General features: G+C 41.9%; 1 protein-coding gene across 7 annotated transcripts in view; it reads right to left on the bottom strand.

Moving 5' to 3' along the window:
* tenm3 (teneurin transmembrane protein 3) overlaps positions 1–27,839 on the bottom strand; it is a 385,078-nt gene that overhangs the window by 26,501 nt on the left and 330,738 nt on the right. For 5 of the 7 annotated variants that reach the window (XM_074628332.1, XM_074628362.1, XM_074628343.1 and 2 more), the window contains 16 exons: positions 26,217–26,288; positions 24,482–24,659; positions 23,691–23,711; positions 17,630–17,754; positions 17,369–17,476; positions 15,543–15,697; positions 13,937–14,038; positions 13,577–13,750; positions 13,240–13,299; positions 12,732–12,894; positions 11,103–11,241; positions 10,864–10,969; positions 10,494–10,636; positions 9,125–9,303; positions 4,830–4,934; positions 525–655 (listed from right to left, as the gene is read on the bottom strand). In XM_074628332.1, coding sequence (XP_074484433.1) covers positions 525–655; positions 4,830–4,934; positions 9,125–9,303; positions 10,494–10,636; positions 10,864–10,969; positions 11,103–11,241; positions 12,732–12,894; positions 13,240–13,299; positions 13,577–13,750; positions 13,937–14,038; positions 15,543–15,697; positions 17,369–17,476; positions 17,630–17,754; positions 23,691–23,711; positions 24,482–24,659; positions 26,217–26,288 — 1,961 coding nt within the window. The remainder of the gene's footprint in view (positions 1–524; positions 656–4,829; positions 4,935–9,124; positions 9,304–10,493; positions 10,637–10,863; positions 10,970–11,102; positions 11,242–12,731; positions 12,895–13,239; positions 13,300–13,576; positions 13,751–13,936; positions 14,039–15,542; positions 15,698–17,368; positions 17,477–17,629; positions 17,755–23,690; positions 23,712–24,481; positions 24,660–26,216; positions 26,289–27,839) is intronic. The other 2 variants (XM_074628353.1, XM_074628395.1) reach the window with 1 other exon arrangement.

Genomic DNA, 27,839 nt, shown 5'->3' with positions numbered 1-27,839 from the left:
ACTGCAGACAAATCACTGTCCCTTCCTTCTCTCCTAATAGCTTGTAAGAACAACAGACACAATGCCATAACAGACAGAAACAGAAACCCCCATGGAACCTGCATCAAGCTGCTCACAGAGGGGGACAAAATGATAGGACTCAGTGGTTTGTGAGTATTGTTGCCTTGTAGCAATAAGGGGCTGGGTTTACATCTAATGGCCAGCTGGGGCCACTCTATGTGCAGTCAGTGCACATGTCTGTCTGTGTGGGTTTCTCTCTCTCTCCAACAATCCAAAAACATGCTGGGGAAAGTGAAACTCTGAACTGTCTGCAGGTGTGCATGTGCTAGTCTAGCACGTGCTATCCCTGTGATAATCATATATTTAAATACATGATTATTTAAACTGGTCCCTATCCACTAAACCACACAGACTGAGCCAAATCCCATTTACAGTTAAAGACTAACATTAATCTCTTATTTCAGTTCAGAAAATGATGCCGGTGTTTGCAGATCACTAGTCAGTCTCGCCTGCAGAGCACTCACCCTGAGCTTCCTCCCAAAGACGATGACTTTTCCACGTGTCTGTTCCTTCCTGAACCTCCACTCCACCAGGTTTTGACCGTTCTCTCCCGGCAGTGTCATGTTGCGTCGGGCTACAGTCGGGTTAGCGGCACCTAGAAAATGGTTATAAAATGGCATGGATACAACAATATCAACATTTTTGAGAAAATATCTAGCTATCAAGGAAAATATCTCTTTCCCCAGTGAGTACTATGTTGGGGGACCTGACTGATCTGAATCTTCCCTCCCAGAGGATAAGGGGGGTTCTGTTGACCTGGCAATCACGGCTGCCAATAGATGTATCACATCTAAGATCTAATATTACTCAGTGGATTAATGAGGTAAATTCATGTGCTCCCTTGGAAAAAATAACCTATGCTATAAGAGGTAGCCCACAGTTTTTCTATAGGATATGGAATCCATGGATTACTTACATAGAATCTACTTAACCTAACCTTTCTATGGTATTTACTTCATTACTAATTATTATTTCTATGTGCTGTTTTTTTTCTTCTTACAATTAAGTAATTCATTAATGTATTATTTTTTTTAAGGTTTCTATCTTACTACCATGACTTATATTATTGTAGTACTTATTACCTTTCATTTTAACTAATTAATTAAATTATTATTATTTTTTTTTTTTTTCTCTGTAACTTAACTTTTTCTGTAACTTCAACTCTCAGAGTGGGAGGAAGGCAGGACCTGTCTCTGTGTGGGAGTGGGAAGTGATGTGTATGTGTGCGTATATGTATGTAAATATTAAATGTTAAATGTAAGATATCATTTTTGTATGATGGCAGCGGTGTTATGTTCTGTTATGTTTGTTATGCTATGTTTGAAAAAAAAGGAATAAAAATATCTAATTGTGATTATTTTGACTGATATTGCAATTGCCATATGATTTGCAATATTAGAGGGAATGATATTTTTTACATCATTATCATTTTCACTGTTAAAATGATTATAGTGGGATTTTTGCTAGCATCTGTACCAAACAAAGATGCTTTGTTAAGTCTGTAGAATATGATGTGTAGGCCAGGACATCTCTGCAGGGCAACAATAATTCATTTAAAATGGCATTTTGACATACATTTCAATTTGAACAAATATTGCGCCTCCTGCGATTTAAAAATAATGCGATTTCGATACATTTTTGATTAATTGCACAGCCCTAATAGTGAAACCATCTAAACTAGAATATACAAAGCAACAAAAAAAGCAGTGAATTAATATGTGCTGTGCGTGTTTTTTTTCTTTCGATAATTTGACACTATTGAGTCACTCCCTGTACACTAATTGAACTACTGCTCTTTTCAGATTGTTTCTAACTTCTTTGCAATGTCCTGGATACCTTGTGCACTAGCTTTTGTACAGTGCAATGGCAGATCACCTTAATCATGCAGGTACACACTGTAATATTACTGAGCTCCTTTCTTTATGAGGCTCAAACTAGCTCAACATAGTACATGCCAGTATGGATTATGATCATATAAAGAAGCCATTGGCCTCTCTGGGGGGTTTAATTTATCCCACTTCAGACTTTTAATGTTCAGTATTTCAAGAGGGGTTTTGAATGTGGTTTAAATCTTCTAATGTAGCCCGTTTAATGTGAATCACATATCATATCAATCCATTTTAATTGCTACGAACCATGTTCCAAAGCATGCAGTAGTGTCTGAGCTTTAGCCAATCAAATAAAAATCAGCCTGCAAAGACTTGACACTTGAGTCGGTCATTAATCATTGTGAGCATCACTTGTGTATTTATTGTTGTGGAGGTTATATTGCTGCAGTTTGGTAGGTCAGCTGCTAATGAAAGCTTGTAAATCTGAAAAGTTGGCACTATATGCAATGATAAAAAAAAAAAAAAAAACATGACATAAAGAAAAGCAGAAATATTTATTACGACAGATCACCTACAGGATATGCAGCTCATAGTCTCTTTAAGCCGATTTGTACACTGTGAGTGCAAACCAGTGGCTATCTAGACAGTAAAAACATATCTAAGTCTTAAGCACTACTGTATTACTCTGAAAATGGTTAGCATTTGCACTAAAATGTGAAAACGCCAGTATAACTTGAAAGATGATTCGATCAAAGGTATTCAAATGTGATATTTCTGATCCTCACAGGGAAAACCAAATCCTAATGTGTCAAATCAAACTGTGAGCTGTGAGTGTCAGAGTAGAACAACTGAAAACACGACGCTGACACTGATATCCCACTATGATGTCTTTCCCAAACAGGCCCATCAGATGGTGTTTACCTGCAGAGAGCTGTGTTGGCAGAAGACCTCTGGCAGAGCATGTGACTCAAAAACTCTCAGCTGAAAACCATTTACATGGAAATCTGATACATGGTGTACTGAGCAATTTATAACTCATAAGCATTCACCATGAAGACAGCCTACTCTCAATGCTTTACACATACTGCATAGTGTAAAAGAGTGGGTGGGTCGGGCCGTGCCGGGCATTTTGAGGAGGAAGAAGATGAGGAATATGAAAAAAGGAAGATGAATGAGAAGTCCATGAGGGTCCATCATCATTAATCCTTTAAGGCATTAGCATGCTCATTCTGCCTCGATCAAGTCTCAAACTCACAACCTCAGACACCGAGAACATGTCACTATCTTGGTGAGCTAACTGCCCAGGAGAAACCATCACTTCACACTGTAACATCACACTAGGACTTAGGCAAACACCAGGGTTGCATATAAAGGCAGATTTCAAACTAGTTTCAAAACTTCAGGTTTCGAGACAAAATTCTGAGAATTTGTGTACTTCATTTAGACAACACAGAGATGTCTGTAATTTATTTGAATAAAGATTGATTGCTCCATAAGTGACAAACTGAGGTTAAAATAAAAAGTAAAAGTGAGCATGGGTCACATACCCCCGCTCACCACAGGACCCCTACTAAAGTAGGGCCAAAGGTTTTGCCCTTTTGGAACTAATGGAATTATTCTAGTGAGAACAATCTAGCTTGTTATTAGCTCACCTTCCTCAGGATAAAGTCAGTAGAAGACCAAACATTTTGGGCACCCTGGACTTCTTAAAAGGTCCAGGGTGAAGGCACAACTAGATCACACTGTAAAACATGATACCAAATTTGAAGTTCCTAAGTTAAAAAGGTCTGAGTTCTACTCCGGAAACGAAAGTGTGACACACAAACGGACGGGAGGATGGACACGCGGAGTGCTGTATACCCCTGACTACGTTGTCGTGGGGGTATAATACAATGCTTGATTTCCATCGACTGCAACGATTCACGAGGATAGAATTTAAAATACTGTAAAAAATACAGTTTTTGAGATAAAATTCTGAAATGTACCCCCCTACATCTACCATGACCTCAAAATGTTGTCTTATATTTTCATGAACATTGGAGCTTTATTTAGCAAAAATTCTAAGTAGCTGTGCACAGTACTGTTTACACGAAAATAGTTTTGATGCACTGTGGGCTCAATTTTGAATAATTCCAAAATCTGCGTGGATGGTTTGTGCAGGACAGTCTGAAGATGCAGCGGAGCAAATTTGATGTCAACAGACTGATGGACTTCATAATTCCTGCCAGGTTGAAGCACCTGAACATTTCTGCACACTTGGGGCTACATATTGGTGGAAGTTGCAAAGTCGTAGCATGTACGGCTGATTTGTTATGAATCTTTTAAAGTTTTAAACTTTAGGCGTTTGCTGTTGCGCCACCATTGGGACTATTGCCCCACAAAGCCAGTTGAGGACATTTAGCATAAGACTGGACCTTTGTGCAAAGTTTGGTTTATTTTCATGCATGGGAAGGCAGCCGCCCGGCCCCTAAACATCTGGTATCTGTGGCTGTCGCAGGACTGCATTTAAACCATTTCATTCGGGCTGAATGACATGATTGGACGGCTACCTGTCATTCACTGCGGGAGTCTTCCACAAGCTGCTAGCTTGACAGCTGTGAGTACTAGTACTACTAGTACTAGAGTATATTAGTGGGGGAGTGTCTTTGGAGGGAGGCCTGAAGGGACGGACTGTCAGTGTTGCCAACTTGGTGACTTTCTCTCTAGATTCAGGGATTTTTGGAGCTGATGCTGCTCGCTACTTTCATTGGAAAAGAGAACACTGGGCTCAGTTTTGAGGTTTCAAAATATAGCATACTCTTTCTCCAATGTTACCAACCCAAGCTTTAACAGACTTTTTTTGATTTCAACCACTCTGTAACATAATCTTTTTTGACATCCCCAAACCTCTGATTAGTCCACATTATATACCTTCAGGGTAATGTGCTCAAAAGTGCATACCTGCCAGTATATGAGGCTCCGTCTGGTAGTGTGTGTCCATCCCATTGGCGTAGATGACCCTCAGCGAATGGTCATTACCCACCTGGTAGCTGTTACGAAGCTGGTCTAATATGACAGAAAGACAGAGAGACAATTATCACAAAATGATCCTCCATGTTTTGTTTTCAAAGTGGCAGATTTGAAGGCAAAACACTGTCAATGTTGAACTGAACCGAGGGGAAGGAGAGAAAACAAAAGACAAAGAGAGGAGAGCAAGCGAGGGAGGGGGGGATAAAGGGATGAATGTAAAGAGAGAACACAGTACAATTAATTTCCTTGGGCAGTGTTTGAACCTGCTAATGGAGCACAGAGCAGGTATTAACATCCACCAGCCTCTTTTAATTAGGTTCCCCTTGACCTCTCGCAGGACTAATGGATGTATGTGTGAGAGTAAGAGAGAGGTAGAGGGCTCCTGCCTCTATAGACATTGTTACTTCATTCACCTTTCTTCTGATATACCATCGGGTTAAGCACTGCTATCTGACTGATAGTCTTTTAAATAGATAAACAAAATATTTCCTAACAAAACCTTCAACATCGACTTACTATTGATTTAATTTTCAAGGACAAACATTTGATTCCACAGTTATTTAATAATTGAACACACTGATAAGAGTGCTGTGTCTTCTTTTGTTACACACTTCATTACTGCACAAATTATCTTTGGCAATTATTTTTTTCAAAACTTCTTACCTTCTAAATTAAATATAACAAAACGTTTTTATTTTAAACTACTTTTCAAATTGTTTTCATCTTGATTTGAGAGCAAATACAAACATTTTTTTTTTTTTTTTCACTCCACAGTTTCACCAGGATCCTTTTTTATTTTTTTTTATAAATTCTACCAAATGTTATTTTAAATAAACCCACCACCCCATCCACCCACATCAATTTCCCAGCACAGAAGAAAGGCTTTGTACAACATGTTATGAATGGGGAGCGACAGCACACAAAGCTTATTAGAGCCGGCCTGTGATAATGCATTGGAATGAACATTTACTGTATGTTCCTTGTAGAGCATCATTGTTGAGCCCTGCGTTTCATTACATGTTTCACAAAGCGATCAACAACAACAGCATAAAAAATGACAAAAATCCCGCAGGTACATTAGCTTGTTTACCATTTCTGGGCTGCACCTATATACACCTAATGTGATTTCACATTTCCTAGACCGCCTGCACACTGGCACACTGTGCAGTTTAGATGATAGCGAGGAGGCGAAACGATAAATAATGTACATGAATTGATGGAGAGGAATGCTACACTTGTCGATGGCTTTGAATAACTTATTACATTCTGATCAATACTGCTCTGCTGTGAGGGAGAATCTGCTCTGTTTTCCCTCACACACTCTGGGCACATGTAGCTCGCTCTGAAACAAATCACTGCCGGCCACTCGAGGTTTCGCTTCAACTGGCTCATTAGTTCACATTTAACAAGGGCATCAGTGCTAAATTATTGTTTTCCCTCACCGTTTAGGCCGTATGTCTGACATGAAGAATGATAAGGATGGGGAAACTATAGCATTTTTTCCCCCTTTTGCATTTCTCCTCAAATCTAGAATCTGTACCCCCAGCAATACAGATTTTTCTTTCTTCAGGGTCAGTAAGTGGTTAATGGTTATGGATTAGAACAAATGCACATATGGAATTCACCAAGACCTTGACATACTGTTAACATATCAATACTGTTAACTGTAGGTCAGTACATACAGTGGTCCCATGGTGCCTTCACCTGAGCCACAGGGTGTGGAAAGCGATCTGAATAAAACATTTCACAATTTGATGATTAGTCAGCGAAATATAGATTTAATGATTTGGAGTGTTTGCCCTGGGTAAGTGCCAGTACTGGTGGTGGTGGTGGCGGCTGAGGATCATGAACTACAAAGCTGAGACATTTCAAGGATTACTAGTGTGACACTATATTTATAATGATGACTTTAGGGCCTGATAGGTAGTTCTGTTTATACTACCTTCTATCTGGAGTCCGCTTTGAGGTCACGTTCCACACATACGCAGTAGATCGGCATCTACAGGCAGGTGCATTACGCGTAATATAGTCCGCGTGGTCACAACAAATTGGAGATAAGCATAATTTCGGCTTTCTTCAGGAGACTTTTTCAGCCTGACCCTGATACCATGACAAACACACGGCATATCTAGGGCCCTGTTCACACCTGTTATTAACATGCGTCCTCAGTGATCGGATCACAAGTGGACAGCTCTAAGTTCACAGGTGTGAACGCACTAAAGACACATTGAGGATGCATTGAGATCGGATCTTTTCAGACCACATTCTTATATGGCCACATTCTTTTAGCAGTGTGTACATGAATGTGTCCTGGGCCACATTAAGGGCCGCCTACTCAATTGACGTCCTGCTGGGATCCGCAGGGGGTGAGTGCTTGTCTGCCTCACAGTATGGAAACGGCCTCTGTGCTCTACTGTATTCTGTCAGTACAACTGTATTTTATTAAAATATACCTTATCTATAGGCTACATACTGTATCTACAGACTATCAGACTAGGCACGCAAAGTGCATTATTATCATATTTTGGGAGCTGCGTTGGTGTTTTTGTTCTGCTGCTTTGCACGGAGCTGACACCCGTGCTCTGTACCCCGCTGTTGCCTGGCAAAGGCAGCGGTGCTGGTACAATAACCTTTTATTTTGATGTTCATAAAATGTACCCAAATTCACGAATATGTAGGATATTACTAATGACATTCATGTATTATTACGTCACAATGTGTGCTGTATCAGCCATGTGTTTACTACGTGTTTATTTGCATAATAGAGCCGCGAAGTGAGATCGGATCACAAGCGGTCACTCAAGACCAGGGGTCTCCAACCTTTTTTCCTCTGAAGGCTAATTTGCCGAAATCAAAGTGGCCGAGAGCTACACATAGCGCCACCAAGTTGCACATCGCCAATAGCAGACATCATTTCTGTCTTACTGTCATGGTCCTTTAATAACGTTTCAGCCACCGCAGTCATCGCTTCTATTACAATCCCGACGTAGGTGAAGGGCTTTTTGTGTTTCGTTAGGATGTGCGCCACTAAATGAAGCCTCTGCTGCAGCGTTGGCCTTCTTCATCAGTTTGGTAAACAGAGACTGTCGTCATTTAAGCGTTGTTTTCAGCTCCTTTACTTTCTCTGTTCGTAAACTGCTACCAGCCGGAAAGTCCTGTGAAAAGTTGCCGTGGACTTTGGTGAAGTGTCGCTCGACGTTACATCTTTTACCAACTGACGCGCTTGCATCGCAAATCAGACCCACACACATTTGTCATTACCCATTCCTCATTAAAATTGTATATTTTTTGCTTTTTATTGGCCTGGCTATTTTCTGCGGTCATTGTCAAATCTGGTGTACGCTTGCTGGTCTGCTAACATCACCTGATGTTACCGTGTCGCTGATGTCATGAAATTTGAAAGCAGCGCAATTTATTTATTGTCGGCTGATTGGCAAATAATCATTTTGTGTCAGAAGGGGGCGCGATGTCTGTGAATTTTATTGGATAGACATTTAAACTGGTTTACAATGTGACTCTGTGTTATCAAATTTATGTCCATATTCTTGTAACCTTTAGTGAGCCACTCAGACACAGGTAGCGAGCTACTTGTTGGAGACCCCTGCTCAAGACACATGTGAACAGACGTACTTAGAGCTGTCCTCTTGTGTTCGGATCACTCAGGACGCATGTTAATTCCAAGTGTGAACAGGGCCTAAATGTTTCATAAAACACTACTGTGGAACATTTGCCAGCCTCAGCACTGAGGAAATACTACTCTCTATCAGCTATTACTGTTCTTTCTCTGCTTTCTTTGTAGACTGTGTGTTGTGTGAAACCTTGCTGCTTCTTTAATGTCATTAAGAATTGGTGATTTGTGTGAATCACAGCCACCCGTTATTGATTTATATAGAAACAGCACTGTTTTCCATAGAGAACACACATCTCTCGTTTCTACAGGGAAAATATCATACAGTGTGATTCACATTGCAAAGCGTTTACAGCACACACTCTTGCAAACTTTCTTCCTTACTCTGCCACACACACACCCCTGTACTTCTATCTTTGTTAGGACACTTGATGACATAATGCATTCCCTAGCCCCTCACCTTAACCATCACAACTAAACGCTAACTAAACGTAACTAAATCTTTAGGCCCCACTATATAGCAAGTACACACACACACACACACACACACACACACACACACACACACACACACACACACACTTGAGTAGCACCTTACCCTGCACCAGAGTGTAGAAGGAGTCTATTGATGACAGGTTGGTTGTGATGGAAACGTCCTCATCCCTCCCCGACGTCTCAATGTCCACAGCAACAGCCCCTGACGACATGTCGCCGTGGAGATTGGTCACCACGCCGGTGGGGAAAGTCACATTAGTCAGACGACCCTCGCTGTCATAGCTACAAGGACAGTGAGGATGCAGGGAGGGAGGAATAAAAGGACATTAGTTGCCATTACAGTAATGTGCTTTATGGAACCCTGTAAAAAATATGACTCTGCATCACACACACGCACGCACGCACGCACGCACACACACACACACACACACACACACACACACACACACACACACACACAGAGTTACTTCCAGCTGAATGTGCTAGAGCTGGCTCTAAAGGACAGCAATTTTAGAGAAGGTTGAATTAAAACTGTATCTACCCAGCACGAATTAGAGCTTGAAATCTAATTAATCTAATTAGAGGAAGTCAATTTTAAATTCAGTGAATTTTTACTCAGTCATGAGAAATCAGTCAAGAGGGTGGTCTTTGAATTTGAGAGCATGACTCATTGATTTTATGTTCAAATTTTGTAATGCTTTCCCTCAAAACACTGTCCTCGCACTGAAATAGCACCGGCTTGTGCTCGGATTAGCTCTGCTTCTGCTCAAACACTACACCTGGCATTCTATTGGTTGGGGAATTTCGACAGGGTTATTGCACAGAAAATCAGAGAGCAAAGGAAAAAATCTGAGAGTAGAAGTTTCACGAGCACACAGAAGCAGCAGAGTGTGAGGAGAAGGGCTGAAGCTGAAGCTGAAAATGTGCAAGCAACAATATATCTGAGTGCAAGCATACAGTGTGAGCAGAAGCAGAGCAAACCCAAGCACAAACAGTGGCTATTTGAGTGTGAGCACAGGATTTTGAGGGAAAGCATTACAAAATCTGAACAGGAAATCAACGAGTCGTGCTCTCAAATTGAAAGACCGTGTTCTTGGATAAAGATAGGAAAAAAAGCTCCATATGTCCACTGGTCCAATAAAAGGTTGTCTAGACATTAACTTGTAGAAACAGTGGAGAAATGAAGGAGTGCATGTTACAAATCTGTCAGTTCAGCTTGACACATGGTGCCCACTTTGAGCTGGTTTGAGAAGGTGTAGATCATAGGAAGTGATGCTATTCCGTCAGAAATGTTTTCTCAATGCTATAAAACCAAAAAAACAGCAGATATAATTCTCAATAACTTGGTTAACATACTTGTAGATTGCTTTTGACATTTATAAATAAAAACTGTCCTTCCATCCATCCATCCATCCATCAGCACGTAGGAGTGCAGACATGTACTCAAATATAAACACAGTAATACTGCTCACTCATAGAAGGTAGTCCAGCCTATTTGGATGCTTTTGGTAGCCAGCAAGCCACTGTTGCCGTGGTAACTAAACAGGACCAGTTCTTGACCCTGAGCCGTGAGAGTCTTCAGACCTCCGTTAGTCCCGATGGTCAGCCAGATGACCTATACACACACACACACACACACACAAAAACACACGCAGCCACAGGAAAACAGGGTTACAAGTTGATATTGTGCCAGTCCTCTCTTCACCTCACCTCAGACAGATAAATAAATATTGTATTGTTGTCAAAATAATGTTTTTTTTTTTTTTTTTTATCAACAGGTATTTTGATCTTTGATTTTGATCTTAAAGTTCTGCAGCGCTTTCAAAGACTTGCTCATCTCACCTGATTGTCAGGGGCGACTACACGTACAGGCATCCTGTTGGTATCTCTACGGATGCGGAGGGTGTTCCCACTGCTGTCTGTCACCGCGGTTACATCCTCCTCGTTGCTGAGAGTGACAAAAAATGGACGGTGGGAAATGACAAAGTGACAAAGAGTGCAGAAACAAAATGTATTTTTATGACATGTAACACATATTTTTCCAAAGCTTAAGTTATGTGTTAATTTCCACAGAAACCAACCTGTAGCTGAAGTTGTATTTATAGTCTCCAGTGACCAGAGACATGGTGAACTGGTGAGTGCCATTCCCATCAAACACATAGAGCTCTTGAGAGGCTGGAGAGGCCACTTCATAGGAGCTGGGACCTGAAGCTAGGGAGCCTGAAGACACCCAGACAAGCAGATATAAGGACATACTTGTGATTCTTGTATTATTCACTTTATCTTCTATTATTATATACTTTTTGTCTTTGTTAAACTCATACAGATTCCTCCCAGCAGCCATTACAATTAACCAGTAGCAAAACAATTGGTTTTGGCTATAATGGATGGTCATTTAGACTGTGAAAGCATGAACAGTATGGTCCGTTGTATACTGCTGTAGCAGCTGTTAACTTCTTTAACCCCTCAGACTCTGTGTAGTCACTGTTCAAACCCAAAGAACACTGTTCTTTAAACACAAAGACACAATCAGTGGTTGGTGTGCAGCATCATTTCAGGCCCAAATATGAGTCCATGTGGTCCAAATTCCATGTAAATAGTGTACACACATCATGGCCTTCATTTGAATGTATACACCCCATAACACTTGAACTCATACACTGATCAGCCATAGCATTAAGACCACTGACAGGTGAAGTGAATAACATTGATTATCTCGTTACAATGGCACCTGGCAGTTGGGGGGATATATTAGACAGCAAGTGAACATTTTGAACTTTGTGTTGGAAGCGAGCGACTTTGACAAGGGCCAAATAGTGCTGGCTAGACGACTGGGTCAGAGCATCTCCAAAACTGCAGCTCTTGTGGGATGTTCCCGGTCTGCAGCGGTCAGGACCTACCAAAAGTGGTCCAAGGAAGGAAAACCGGTGAACCGGCGACAGGGTCAGACCCGAGGCTCATTGATGCACGTGGGGAGCGAAGGCTGGCCCGTGTTGTCTGATCAGATAGAAGAGCTACTGGAGCTCAGATTACTGAAAAAGTTAATGCTGGTTCCGATAGAAAGGTGTCAGAACACACAGTGCATCACAGTTTTGTTGCGTATGGGGCTGCGTAGCCACAGATCAGTCAGGGTGCCCGTGCTGACCCGTGTCCACCGCCAAAAGCGCCTACAATGGCAACGTGAGCATCAGAACTGGACCCCGGAGCGATGGAAGAAGGTGGCCCGTTGTGATGAATCACGTTTTCTTTTACATCATGTGGATGGCAACGAGTTCCAGGTGTCGACTCGGCCTCCAAATTCTCCAGATCTCAATGCAATCGAGCATCTGTGGGATGTGCTGGACAAACAAGTCCGATCCATGGAGGCCCCACCTCACAACTTCCAGGACTTAAAGGATCTGCTACTGACGGCTTTGTGCCAGATACCACAGCAGACCTTCAGAGGTCTAGTGGAGTCCATGCCTCGGCGGGTCAGGGCTGTTTTGGAGGCAAAAGGGGGACCTACTCAATATTAGGCAGGTGGTCATAATGTTGTGGCTGATCGGTGTATTGGGACAATTGTAACAGAAAGGGTGACGTACAACAACGGCGAGATGAGTCTTGAAATCCATTTTTTTGTTCTTCTTTTGTTTTCTGATATTTTGGCCCTCCAAATACAGAGAGGGATGGGGAACAACATTAGTGTCTATGTGTGTGTAATGTATACATACCAGTAGGTGGTTGGTTGCATCGAATGGCTCGAATTCGGATGTTTCCCAGATCAGCCACATACAGCGTCCCATCCGGAGACACCACCAAAGAGGAAGGACAATTAAGCCTTGCGTCTTTAGCGTAGCCATCTCCTGTCTGATAGCAGTCACAGTTGGCATCGTTCTGCAGGACAGAGGGAGGTGCGGAGTGGGAGAGGAAGAAGCAGCGAGCCAAGACAGAAGTGAGAGGTAGAGAATGACATTACATGACTGATTCAACTTGGCATATGTTATGGAGAGCAGAAAAGAGATGTGGGCACCATCAATAATTCATCAAGAGAAAAAAACTTATTAATTCAATTTTTTTATTCTATTATATGCTACATGTGCTACACACTGTTCCTTTAAGAGATGAAATTTTGATTGTTTGAAAGATTTAAGTTTTAATAGAAAGACGTGGAGGACTAAAAATGACACTTTTTGGTGTCAAATGATCTAAATGTGAAGTAGCTGTGCTACAGTATAGTACCTTGCAGTCACAGTCAGATGGCTCTCCAGCTAGATGGGTAATTTCTCCATCAGTCGACACCTAGTGGGGTGATAGCCACAAATAGACATTTTAAAACAGAAGTGCTCTTTCACATAAAAAAAAAGAAAACGACACACTAGTAGCATTCAGTTCATTATTTTCATTGGACTAATGTGCTTGCATCAAGTTCGATCTGGGACCTTTCTTGCTACTGTTACTAATTGCCGACTTGGACAGACATTCAAAGTTGTACTTCCTTGATGCAAAAACTGTTCATCTGATAAACAGGAAATTACCGTACATGAATGTGCCATGTACTGTATGTCCAGAAGATTACCTGTCGAATGCGGTGGATTTTCTTCTCATCCGTCTCTGCGATGTAGAGGACACCGCTGTAGGACAAGGCGATAGCTGTAGCTCCCTCCAGCATGGTCTGGACCGCTCTCTTCCCCATAGTATATTCTATGCCTGGTACCTGGCAGTGCATGGGGCGACCTGCCATGATACGAACCTGAACACATACATGGTTATGAATAATTACGTAACACTGTGTATGGGATGAAGCTATTTCATGAATTGATGTGGTTTTTCTTATGTTGCTCGAAAAAGTCAATTTATTAAACAAATATTTCATCTAAAAAAGCAAGCACATGTGACAGGAAATTTGTAAAACATTCAATGCCGTCAATGTTGGTACCTGTCTATTTTCAGTGATCTGCAGCACAACGTTGTTGTCCAGGACGTAGATGGAGTTATCCATGGGATTGATGGCTAAATCTGTGGGCCATTCTAAACGAACCTGGATGTAGAGACGACAGCGGGGGGAGAGGAGAGAGAGCTTCACTTCACGACTCTGTACTTTCATTAAACTACGCCGTATTTTGGTATCTGATATTATTGATTCTAATACTGATAGACAGTGTATTTCCTGGTTGAGTCCTGCCAACTTTGTCTGTCTGAGTGACCTCTGAGTTGAATGAATCAGTTCCCATGGCCTAATGGTACGGTTTGATGATGACAAAAGTTGCTCCCCACTGAGCAAAGACATGTCCAAAAGACATCAATTTAACATCTCTGTCGACCTCTGTCGACCGTCCAAAAGACATCCACTGAGGAGCCAGGATGAACGTTTTTGCGACGTCTTTTTAACGTCCAACTATTTTTTGTCAACCTGAGTTGCACATCCACAGATGTCCAAAAAGGCCCCTTAAATATTGAACCAAACTTGCATGTCCACCAGACGTACAAAACTTTGTCTGGACTGAAGGATGTTATACAGACATGATCTGAACGTCTTCCTGACTTCACATGTTTGCTGGAGTCATGGCCGGTTCAACTTGACTTGTTAAAACTACAGAGGACTGAGGGGGCATCTGTAAAAATAAATGAAAAAGTGTACAAAATCCACCCTTAGGTGAAGGTTAGAAGAGTTATTTTAAAGTATGAAAACTTTAAATATAACTAAATAAATTGAAATGTATTGTTCCCATTAAATGTATTTGATAAACTATGTCTATACACATTTACATACATATTATACTGACTGTAAACTTCACTTAAAATAAAACAATGTGCATCTACAGAAAGAGCTGTGAAAGCTGAACAAGTGTAGGCTGCCAGTTCACATGTTTCCTCAAGTGAACTCAAGAGGTCAACTAGATAACTGCTAGAAGTCAAACTGAGCCAAAGTCTGCAGAGGAGGACACAGAGTTCAGATAACTCTGTAAGAAATGGCCCTAACTACACTGCTCTGCCCACAAAACAGACCATAACTCTCTCTCTCTCTCTCTCTCTCTCTCTCTCTCTCTCTCTCTCAGAGAGCAAGTGTCAAGCATTAGACCCTCAGGAAAGCAGAAGAAACAAGGCTTAATATCTATCTGTGTGTGTGTGTGTGTGTGTGTGTGTGTGTGTGTAGGTGGTCCATCTCATTTATGCAAGATTGTACATTCTCACTCTGAAAATAAGTTGCAAAAAACAAAAACAAAGATTCTCTTGTTCTCTATCTCACTCCGATTCGATTTGTTTTTGCCTCTGTCTGATGAGTTTCTGAAATAAATTAAGTAACCAGACCTCTATTCTTTCTGTTGGCATATCAGAGCCACCTGTCAACTGTATTGAATATCAGTCATAGAGCCTTGTTTTGAACTATGTTTTTTTCTATTTTACAACCAACTATGAATCACATAGACGTACAACTTATCTGCAATAGCGATTTATGCTATCTGGAAACATTTTTATATAAACATTGTGACGGCATAGTGAAAAGTTAGAGAAAAGGAGTCGGGGCAGTCTTTGAATGTTACCTGTCTGATGTGCATGCTGGTATCGCAGGTCAAAGGTCGTGCAGAGGTCAAGTCGTTGCTGCCCAGCATTGTGGAGATGATTCCATTGCGATCCACTTTCCTGATCATAGTCCCGTCCACAAAGTAGATCAAACCGTTTCTGTCAACTGCAATCCCTGTAGGGGAACAGAAACAAAGAACACACGTACACAATTCAATGTATAGTTATATAGTCCAGGTGATTATTAATACATCAAATCCAGGATTCAAAGGAGAAAATGAAAGTGAGGTAATGATCCTGTGGGGAGTCAGGATGCAGCTGCAGCAGATAATAGAAAAACCATCAAGAACATGTAGAGCCTGAGTGTATTTAAGCAAAGTCAGTCAAGATTAATATATGAATGAAGGCCCCTTCACCCCCCTTGCTTGGAACACAGCCATCTATGATCTCAACCTTCCACCACTATTTTAAAGGGTAACTTCTGTATTTTTCAACCTGGACCCTATATTCCCATGTTTCTGTGTCTAAGTGAATAATGAGGACAACAATTTTTGAAATTGTTAATAGAATATATCCTCATCCAGACATGAAGCAATGATGTTCTGCCAACCATTAATGACACTGACAAATGCAAGGGACCCTCCAATTTGCATACAATCTTTATTCCTCCACTTTTATTGTCAGGGACATCGTTAAACTGTGTGTGAGGGACCCAAATCGTTCCTGTGGTAGCGGTATTCCCTTGATGCCAATTAATCAGGAAATGGAAGAATATGCTTGAATGGATGCGTGGAGCTGGTGCAGTTTGGTGGATGGAGCAATTACACCACGGACAAAATGAGTCATGAGAAGTTTAATCCAATGAATATCTTTGAATAGCTCCTAGATCATATATAGCCCACCTCCCAGACTGTGCACATGCTTGTATCATTTGCCCAGAGCTGGAGACTTGTTAAATTTCAGTACAGCTCTGCAGCTCTACAAAGTTCTGGCAGAAGTAGGATGACTTTCTAAGGATAAAGCTTCGGCCACATCAGGAACGTCAGGAGCGCGTTGCGGCTGCATTACCTGTTGTTTTTTATTTCGGTGTCCGTGTTAACAGGTTAGTGCAGCCACGCCGCCCTAACCGAGCAGCGGCTCGGCTGCGTGTGAGCTGCGTCTCTTCTAGAGATTCGAGGTCTCGCCTATTTTTTACGCGAGCCGCGCGGTTCACAGCAGCAAAAGACAGTGAAGGTGATCTATTGACTGTATATTGACATCATATCAGCAACATTACTACAGTTTTGGTGTCTATATCTGTGGAAAATGTTACAGAGATGAAAAAGAGTAAAGATTTATTTTTAAATCACAAATATTTGCAGGACAGTGTTGTAGAACATGCAGTGACTTGCGGAGCTCCATGAATGAATAAAGTAATGGGTTTTAATTGTGGATTATTACTATAATTTACAAATTACCACACATTGCTTAACCTTTTTCTGTCTAAAATAAATATAAATGACATTTATAATGAGATGCCTATTATCAAAGGCAAGCTCTATGTAGAAAGAAAGGGCTGACAGCAGCAGCAGAAACGCAGCTGATGTGAACACCCGAAGCCTGAATCACACACCCACCACGCGCCGCAGCCGCCACCCGCTGTTCATGTGGGCGGTCTGGCCGGGGCGTAAGAAAGCTGATGAAATGCTTATGCTCCCGATTCTAAATGTAGGACCAAGTATGAGTGTTCGGGGGGGAGTATGGCTGAACTAAATCTTGAGAATCCTCTTCAGGGACAATGGCTATGAAACAGGCTTGAATAATAACCATCAACCTGTACCTATGTCTTGTGTTTGTGTGTGTGTACCTTTAGGTCCCAGTAGCTGTGCCTCTGTTGCTTTTCTTCCATCTCCACATCGTCCTTCATCAAATGGAGGACATTGTTCACCAGTTCCAGCCACCACTTCTCCATTACCTGAACACAAACATTATGCATTTATTGTAACAGTCCCTTTCCTTTGGTAGTGGATGTGTGTGAGAACATTGCATTGAAATTAACAATTGAAAAAAAAAAAACTGATTGCTTTCATTTCTACCAACATGGTGTTTTACTGTAGTGCATGCTTACTGATGAGGTCACGGGCACCGCTGAGCATCTTGGGTCGGTAAATTCGTCGAGAGTTAGTGTCTGACACGTACAGCTGCCCCGTTACTGGGTCGGTGGCTAAATAGTAGCGGTGAGCAGGGTTGTTGCTATGGAGGGTAGTGACAGACAAAAAGGGGAGGCGGGTAACAAACAAGAAAGAAACAAGAGAGGATTGGTTTAGTCGAGCTGTATCTTTAATAACATCAGTATTTCTGACATCAGCGATTAAAAAACTTTAAAGAAATACACCCAGTTTTGAAGACAGACACTAAAATCATTCATGTGTCCTTGGTGGATTGTTTCCTCCAGCTCACCCTGCTGACTTCACTACATGATCCGAAACAAGCTCACAATGAAATCACCGTGAACGGAGCAGATTTACAATTTGGTTCCAGCGTCATTATGACGGAAATGAAGGAGACTTTCTCGAGCTGATGATAATGAAGAAGTAATGCATAAAAGGAGGGTTGATGAACTGAGAGACAAGACGCTGGTGTTAATTTACTTCCAGTGGAGTACCAGGTGGTGTGTGTGTGTGTGTGTGTGTGTGTGTGTGTGTGTGTGCGCGACAGTAGGTTGGTCTGTCTGTCAGTCTGAATCAGGGTTATAACTAAAACTGAAACTAAAACAAATATAACCAGTGAAAAACATTTTTAGTAAACTGAAACTAAGTACTATATTCTTTAAAAAAAAACTAAAATTAAACAAACTATTCTGCCTGGGTAAAAACATATAAAAGTAAAATAGAAATGAACGTAAATTAATTCAGTTTGAGTTTTTTAGATATAATATATCACTACTGAAAAAAGGAGACCGCACGAATTTCCGTCAACTCTTGTGACACAGAAACTGAATGGACTTGACATTCTAGCAGATGGCGCTATGACTGAATTGCTTCACTTAAGTAGCGCATAGATTAAACATTAAACATTATGGCCATTCTTACACAGTTCTCCAACCATGTGTTTTGTATGTATATAGCTGCATACTTCTGAGATTATAGCTGGCCCTAACAAACTAAAACTAAATACATAAAAACTAAAACTAAACCTTTACGAAAAAATTGAAGCCAAAATAAAACTACCAAATACACTAACAAACAAACTAACTAACTAAAACGAAAATAAAATGAAATAGAAACCAATTGAAAATTCAAAACTATTGCGATCGGCCTTCACTTGTCTGTGACACACTCTTAATGATGCCTGTCACACTGTCATGTGCAATTTATCACACACACACACACACATGCACACACACATGCACACGCACACACACGCACGCACACACAGTGTCAAGTATTAGACCTCAGCACACGCAGGCGACAGGCGTGGGTATATACATACATGCACTGGCCCCAAGCCATAAGTCTCAGTGGTTGGTGATAATCAGCAGATGATCACAGGCTGTTAATTAGACAGCTAAAAATAGACAGACTCTGTGTGTGTGTGTGTGTGTGTGTGTGTGTGTGTGTGTGTGTGTGTGTGTGTGTATGTGACAGAGACAGTTTGTGTTGTTCTGTACTTGTGAGGCCTAGACATGCTGAGAAGCATGCTCTTTTGTCTTCATTTAACCTTTATTTAAGCAGAAAAATCCCATTAAGATTGAAACATTTTCAAGATTCAGGAGAGACAAAACCCATGTTGTCAGACAGACACACAGGAGTGATGGAATTGCATGAGGAGAGGATACAGAGCACAGGACAAGAGGAAGACCGAAGGGGAGGGAATAAAGGACTGACTGAGGGAATGAAAAAAATGTGTAGGAAATAAATTAAGAATAAGGAAAAGAAGGAGACAAAGAGGGAAGGAAAGTTTGGCTGTCAATAAAGGTGAGAAAAAATTAAGAATGTAGTGAATGACGGGAGGCGAGAGAAGAGAGAAACTCAAACAGGAGAGGAGAATGGAATAATTACAACAAATGAAACGGAAGACAGAGTCAAGATGGTGTGAATAAGTAAACGTGAAGGAAGGGCAAAGGAGGTAGAAAAAAAACCTCAGTGACATGACTTGTCCTCCCGAGAGGAAATTCTGTTTTAATTAGAGTGAAATTTAATTGAAACCACATTTGGATGAGTAAAAATTTGAATCCAATCATTGTGTTTTGCTAGTGGCGAAGAAGCCCCAGGTATGAAGCTGCTCTGTACGTGTAGGAGGAGATAGACGCTTCACTTTCAAAAGGGAGGAAAGAGAAAATGAGGGGATGAGACAGAGCAGCAAATCAGCCTGAATCACAGAGAGGGAACGGATATGTAGAGGAAGCTGGAGAAGTACATTTGTATTGTTTGTATGTAAAAGGCAGATGATCTCAGAAAACCTAATTAAACTCAGGATTTACACAAATGACTCAAGGCAAAGGTATCATGTCATGACACAGATATTAGTTAACCTGACCCTGTCAGAAGGTCTGTTTCACAGAACATCCTGAGATGCCGTCATTGGAAACTGTTTGGAAAAGGGCGGGCACTTTCAAATCAAACTGACGAGGCGAAAACATCGCCACACTTTACACGTTCAGTGCCGTTCTTTGCTCTTCTTTCAATAAAGAAATATTCTCCAGTTCTGATGTAACTGATGCTATTGCAGCGTCTATACGTTAACCTCTTCAGGAACCGGCATCGTTGTTTAGAACGAACAGTCGCATCTCCATGTCATCATACGCTATGGTCTCACCGGATTTCACACACCTAAGCCATGGCGGTAGCTATGCAACGATACCACTTTTTTTCAGACCGAGTACAAGTACCAGTACTTAAATTTGGGTACTCGCCAATACCGAGTACCGATACGAGTACTTCTCTGTGCCAAAAGACCCTCGTTAACAGCCAGCTGGAGGGTGTGAGCGACACACTGCAGGCTGGGGAGTCCCGCATACGAGGCGATGCGCCGCGACCGCCTCTAGGTCGGCTTTGAAAGGCTCTGGGTGAAGGTGCTTCCCGGGACCGTGGACAAAGCGCTCGCTGCGCCCTCTCACATAAAAGGCGCCAGGGGTCTGCAGCGATGTCTGCAACCCACCCGACCCGTTTTGAAACACGGACCAAGGAGTCTAACGCACACGTGAGTCAGAGGGTCCAAGAAAAACCCCGTGGTGCAATGAAAGTGAGGGCTGGCGTGCGCCGGCTAAGGTGAGCCTGGTATCGGTGCATCCCTAGCGGTAGCTGCAATAGCTCCTCACAGGACACTGATTGGTCCGTTGTCTGGCTTGCCCGGACACAAGCGCATTACTTGGAGCCTGACGATGGATTTTGTGTGAGACTCCAGCTGTCGTGCAAGGTTAGATATTAGTGGTGGACGAGCAACAAGTCAGAATACGTTGTTTCTCCATGCCCTCTAGAAGTGTTTTCAGATCTAACACCCCTATCACCAGGACGACATCATTTGTCAAAGCCTTGCAAAACTGTTACAAATCCCCAATGAAAAATCTGTTTTATGATGTGACAATGTTATGGTTAAGGTTTGGTTCGATTTAGGCACAAACACTACTTGGTTAGGTTAAGGCAAGATCAAAAACAGCACACAACTCATGCCGAGTGGTCCTTGTGCTGCTGCCATCACAACCAATAACCACCTGGCAAAGAAGAGACCACGCCGTACTAATTTGCATGCGTCACGATGAGCAAATGTAGTCATTCATAAATGATATATGGGAAAAAAACCTTCACAGACATGTCTGATAGAGCTGAGTCAACCAAGACACCATCCTATCCAGGATTAAAGACTTGCCTCTTTCCGCAAGAACTGTTGAAAGGTGCATTACCGAAATGACAGAAAATGTACACATCCAGCAAACTGTTGCACCTGAGTTTAGTGTGGCTGCGGATGAAACATCCCACATCTGGTGATTGTTGCAAGATACAGGGACATGCCTGACACCACTCAAGGGGAAGAGATTGCAAGTGCTTTTACTGAGCATTTTGACATCAAGAAAATATTCGCTATTACCACAGATGGTACCCGGCAATGGTCGGGAAGCAGAGGGGGCTTGTGGCAATAACTGAAAACCTGTTGGTCACCCTGTCATGAAGTACCGTTCACCAGGAAAATGTATGCTCTAAAGTGTCAAAGTCCTATCTTACCTCTGTAATGGACACAGTAGTTAAAAAACTTAATCTTGACATGGCTAGCTCCTCATATCTCTCAATCACCGCCAGTTCAAATCTCTCCCGGAGGAGATGACAGTGCTTACAATGGTTTGCCTCTCCACTGCCCGTTGGGCGGCTCGGTGGTTAGGGAGCGATTTGCGGAGTGCATTGATGTGATCAAAGCGCAGACCAAACCGAGCTAGCTCTGTTTGATGCGTGAAAAGCATTTCTGGCGAAAGCGAAGGTCTTATCCTGTGATATTCAAACTGGAGCCTTTCGCTTTTTACTTCTTCAAACACTTGGGAGATGTCATCAACCAAGCCTGTCAACTCTGAGGACATCACAGGGTACTTTCAAGAACTTGAGACAGAGTTCTCCACCAGATTTCAACATTTTTAAGTAGTATGGGGCCAATGTTTTTCCTTTTTGGTCAACCCAGAAGATTTTGAGGAGAAAAATCTGATTTGACCTCTATTTGTGGATAGAGGTCAACAGAGAGAAGTGGATTGGGATTGAGGAGTTTAAAATGTGGCATATTGAGTTCAAGGGATCTTCACTGTGGAACTCAGAGCTTCAGAGCTTTGCATAACACTTGCAATGTCTGCCAGGGACCAAGGAGCATACATTGTGGCATTATGGGAGAGCTTACCAGACGAGTTTGCATGTTTGAAAAAGGGGGCATTTGCATAAATCTCAGCGTTCAGATCTACCTACATGTGTGAACAGACCTTTTCACACTTCAAGACTGCGCTGAATCCATTTCGCCGTCGGCTGACAACAGACCATTCAGAGGCATGTGTGCAGCTGAAAAAATCTCTCACAAACTGACTGAACACTACCTGCTCAGCTCAAAGCTATAGCAACTAGCTGGTGCAGCATTTAGTAGCTCAACAGATATTTACTTCTCAGGGGTTGGTGGGGAACAAAACAGAAGACCCCTAAATATTAGACTCACATTCATCAGGTGGCCAAAATGCTCTGTGTCTGCTGGATGCAAAACTTTGCCAACATGTTCGCTTTACAAGGTGATGAAATGTTAATGTTGTGTTTACAGCTTGTCGTGCTGCACAAAAACAACTTAACATACTGGTGGGTATTTACATCTATAAATATATATGATTCAGTATTTTATAAATAATGCTATCTTCTGTATGTACAATCTTTATTTGTATATTAAGCAGCAGAGTGGAAGTATAAACTGTACTAAGTACGTGACTACTACTTACAGTGCTTATCCACACAAGGAATTCTGCAATATGCTAAGACACGAAGAATTTTGTTCCAAAATGCCTAATCACCACAACATTTATGTTATGTATAATTCATCATGTTTATGTGAAACTTAACATGCGTTAAGAATATTTGGGTGCCTGCCTGAAACTATTTGCGATTGTTGTTTTTGTTTTTGTCGGTATGAAATCTTTCGTGAGGACGGTGAGGATGGGGCTGGGAGTGAGAGGGATAAAGACAATGAAATATAAAACAGAGGACCAGTAACCACAGCCAACATCGCCTCTTTGCTTCTCTCTACCTCATTCTGCCCTGCTGAGTCATATTGCAACATTACTGATTAGTAAGTAGATGGATAATTACATATTTCCAGATTACATAAATTAATTTGGTGAGTAGAATGCGATAGTGTCTGTCTGTCGTCATCTGTCTGTCTGACCTATTCGACACCTCTTCCATACATGACACAATCTGCAGCTTTAAAGCATTACTTGGACGTCAGGAATGAAATTACATATGCAAAATGATGTTGCTAACAGCTTGATCCAACTCACTGTCCCCTTTACGCACCGTGACCTTGGGCTAAGGACATCAGTATAATCAGGTCTGAAAGCTGTCAGGAGTGAACAATAGTGAAGAAATGTGCAGACAAGAGTCTGGTGCGTAAGCAGCATGAAGGGGACAGCGGAATGAAAAGAAGGTTAAAGGTTGAGAAGGATTAGTCACTCTTACCTATGTCTGAAATCTTTGTTTCTTTAATACAGTGCAAGCAAAGGAAAGAAAAGAGAGGAAACAGGAGTTAGTGGACAGATTGCTAGATATTACGATGAAAATCAGCAGAATAAAGATCTACTGTAAAACAGAAAAGCAACAGTTAGAAGTTGCAGTCATACTTCACAGAAGTCAACAGGAAAAAAGATTTCAGTTGTCTATTAGACTTGGAGTTTTTTGAGAAATGAGCACTCAACAGTGTGCCAGAAGCATGTTTCTAAATTCAGAGCACTAAAACAGTGATCTTTTATCTTTAAGCACTTTGGCTAAAGAGTGAGTACTCGAATGTTAATCAGTAGCAAAGTGTCCAATCTGGCCATGCATCTATCCCCTCTCTTGCTTTATGTTTTCAAGTACTGTTCAAAGTCATCCAAGACCAATGATGTGGAGCTGAACAGTTGAGTGCAGGAAGGAGAGATGCCCAGAAAAGCTGAATTCAGATGCGAGGTTTTAATTAAAAAACCAAGGACCCTCAAGTCGATCAGTTCATTTTTCACAAATGTTTTAGTGTAGGTCATATTTTGTTTTACTCAAATCCACCAACATTCATACATTTGCAATGACCCTGAGAGACCTGGATGAAATGGTGTTGGCAGAGCTTTACTGTTAAATGGATCATGAGTTCTCTCAGTGAGACCTTTATCTTTGTGACACTAGGGGGATGTATTCTCTGGATTAGGTTCAGATCCCCGATCTGGCAACAGCAGCCATCCTCCCTTCCTCCCTCCCTCCCTCCCTCCCTCCCCTCTTACCTCAGCTCCATGACACTGGTAACATTCCCAGAGGGGAAGATCCTCCTGATGTAGTTGAAGTCTCCAACAAAGATGCTGCCATCTGCCCCGCAGGCCAGAGCCAGGGGCGCCAGCAGCTTGTTGCCCTCCGCCTGTCCATTACAGCTGGGGCAGGAGATGCTGCGGCGACGTCCATTTCCTGGGACAGGAAGTTCAATCGATTTTTACTGGCTGCAACACTTTCCACAAAACAGACTGACCAGTTGGGAGCTTATTTCATATTAACTTTATCCAGCCAGGTTATTGAACACTGTTGAGGGCCAAATAGCGTCTCAGTGCACATATTTAAATGAGGTAATATACTGACATTTGACACAAAATTGGCCCCTGTCTACACCAATGAGCTTCATTGCAAAAACTGTCCAATTCACAAAGATCAGTGCTGATAGCCACATGCAGTCACAGTGAAATTATTCACATCTTCAAACAAACTCATTTGTTTTGGGATTGCAATGACGGGATGCAATGACAGTTGTGTCATGAAAAATAAATGAATGAAGCTCCCCTACATGTCATTTCTGAAAATACATGAAAAAAAAAAAATTAATAAAAAAAAGTTTATTATACAAATAAACAAATTATTTCTTATCTCTCCCTCCTTATATGTTTCCCTTTCCTCTCTCTTAATTGCCTTCGGGGAGTTTGGATGGAAGTGGCACTCTGGCTCAGGCTGACTCTCAGCCCTCGCAACCGATGTATTGGCCTCAAGCGCATTTCTACTTTGCCACATGGATAATTGCGATCAGACACAAAGAAAAAGGCAAATTGCACTCAGCTGCAAAACTTTGTGTGGTGAGATTGTGCTGTGAAACCTTTCGTGAATCGGACCTTGAGACGGACAGGGCAGATAGTGGTGGCAAATTATGCGCAATTCATGGTGCTATCAGCGGCCGCAATCCATTTTTTTTTATTTGGCCCCTCAGTTTATCCCCCCCGCCCCCCCCACCTCCCCAAAATTCATATTGTTTTGTAGTTGCTGGAGAGCAACCAGCACATGGAAAAAGAAGGGATTTTCTTCTGGGTTCCATAAGATTCCTATGGCTCTCACACAGCCCGTTCTCATTCCCAGGGCGTTAGATACTGACGCTTTGTCACGGCCGCCAGAGTTCGATACCGACGCACAAGGCAACCTTTAGCGCCGATATGAAACGCACATGACTTTTCATTAACTACAATGTAAACCCATCTGCGTCAATATTAAATGCTGAGGGGAAATGCTGAGGTGATGCGGTTTAAAGAGCGAAAGAGACACGCAGGGCAGGTGGGAGGGGAAGGCGGATGGGTCCAACAAACACAAGGCTTTCATCCACGAGACCTTTGTTTGTGTCTTGTGCATCATGTTACAATCAGCTCTTCATTTGTGTCCCATGTTCACAACGTTCAGTGTCATTTTCACTGTGCAAACGTAGTAATTATAAGCCCAACCTTGATGTTTTTTCCTAAACCTAAGTAAGTGGTTTTGTTGCCTAAGCCTAAGCAAGTGTTTTTGTTTAATTCACAACATTAAGCACATGTTTACTGCGACCGAAAATTGGTCTGACAAAGCGTCAGTATGTGACGAGTTGGGATGAGAATGTGATGCTCACACTTAACATCATTGGAACAAAATGACTGACATGCAGTGATATGATCAACACTGATATTAACACAAACATGCAGGCTCAATCAAGTCAATAATATTGAGATGTGTATTTACCCATGATGCTGCTGATGACAGGGGGCTGCTGGGATATGAAAATGTTCTCACCGTTGCCCTTGTACAGTATACCTGTTGAAGAGAAGACATAAAGATTAGATCTAAAGAGCACAGAAAGGCAGCAGAGAGAAAATGCAGCCAGTCGAATTCTAATTCTACGTTGCATTAACGTGTGTTGTGATTGAGAGCTCGGGTACGTGAGAGGTGAGAGTTTATTAACACAAGCTGTCATTCCAAAATGCTCTGAATTATGACACAGATGTCCCTTAATTAGAAATCAGATCTGGCCCTGTCATTGGGGTTCTCAATGATGTCATATTATCTTCTCTTGTTGATTGGACTATATGGCACATTTGAAAGTGATGGTGGTGGACATGTTTTCATCTAAAGCATTTCTACAGTTGAAGTTAATGACCAAATATCTAACATTAAGGAAGTGTTAAATGCTGAATTGACTCAACTTGACCATAAGATTAACTTTTCACATGACAAATGGACAACAATAGAATGTGCAATTGTCATCTGATCCAATTCATGGTGGAGGAACATCAGGATTTGTGTTCATTTCATGAACCGTTATGACACCGCATTGCTCTTTTCATCTGCACACATGAACTAAACCAATATTTAAAACATCACTGCTTCTCCCACCCAGTATGTTTGTATATGCATGTGTCCCCCAGACTGTGTGTTGTATGTGTGAGTGCTGCATATACTGTACACACATACACAAATTTGTAGATATTTTGTGTTGAAACACATCCCAGTGTTCCAGGGGGTCACACAGCATGTAGGATTAAAGGGATGCTGCTGCTGCTGTTGCTGTGTGTGTGTGTTTGTGTGTGTGAGAGAGATTGTGTTTCACTTTTGAGAATAGAAAAAAAATCAAATCATGGAGACCAGCTGTGGATTAATGACCATACAACTGTGTTTAGATGAAAATCAGCTAGAACTAAGACTACTGTAAACTGCCCTATGCTGAATTCAACTTAAACTTCATTAGAATTGTCATATACATGCAGGGGGCTGCACTGTGGTGCAGTGGTTAGTACTGCCGCGGAGTTAGCATGTTCTCCCCCGTGTTAGCGTGGGTTTTCTCCGGTTTCCTCCCACAGTCCAAAGACATGCAGGTTAGGTTCATTGTTGACTCTAAATGTCCCGTAGGTGTGAATATGAGTGTGAATGGTTGTCTGTCTCTATGTGTCAGCCCTGTGATAGTCTGGAGACCTGTTCAGGGTGTACCCCTCCTTCACCCATTGTCAGCTGGGATCGGCTCCAGCCTCCCTGCGACCCCAAATGGGATAAGTTACAGATAATGGATGGATATACATGCAGGTACGTACATGCAATCCGACCTCTGCCTTTAACCCATCCTAAGCATCCAAAGCGCCCAGGTAGCAACTCGTAGACAGGAGAAACTGGGGATCAAACCGCCAAAGCTCGCTCTACCCACCCCCTCGCTCTACCCACCCCCTCGCTCTATTCTGGGACTGCTGGTCCCACCACCGGGTGTATTTTCCACAGAAATGTTCCAGATTTTGTTAAAAAATACAATATGTGATGTTGACTGGAGAGAAAGCTACATGTCTTCACAGCATCTGGTCTGTCAGAACTTCACAAGAA

Source organism: Sebastes fasciatus, chromosome 3, assembly GCF_043250625.1.
Source record: "Sebastes fasciatus isolate fSebFas1 chromosome 3, fSebFas1.pri, whole genome shotgun sequence".
In the NCBI taxonomy this organism is placed as follows: domain Eukaryota; kingdom Metazoa; phylum Chordata; class Actinopteri; order Perciformes; family Sebastidae; genus Sebastes; species Sebastes fasciatus.
Note: the sequence above shows the minus strand (reverse complement) of the source record. Positions and strands in the feature narration are given on the sequence as shown.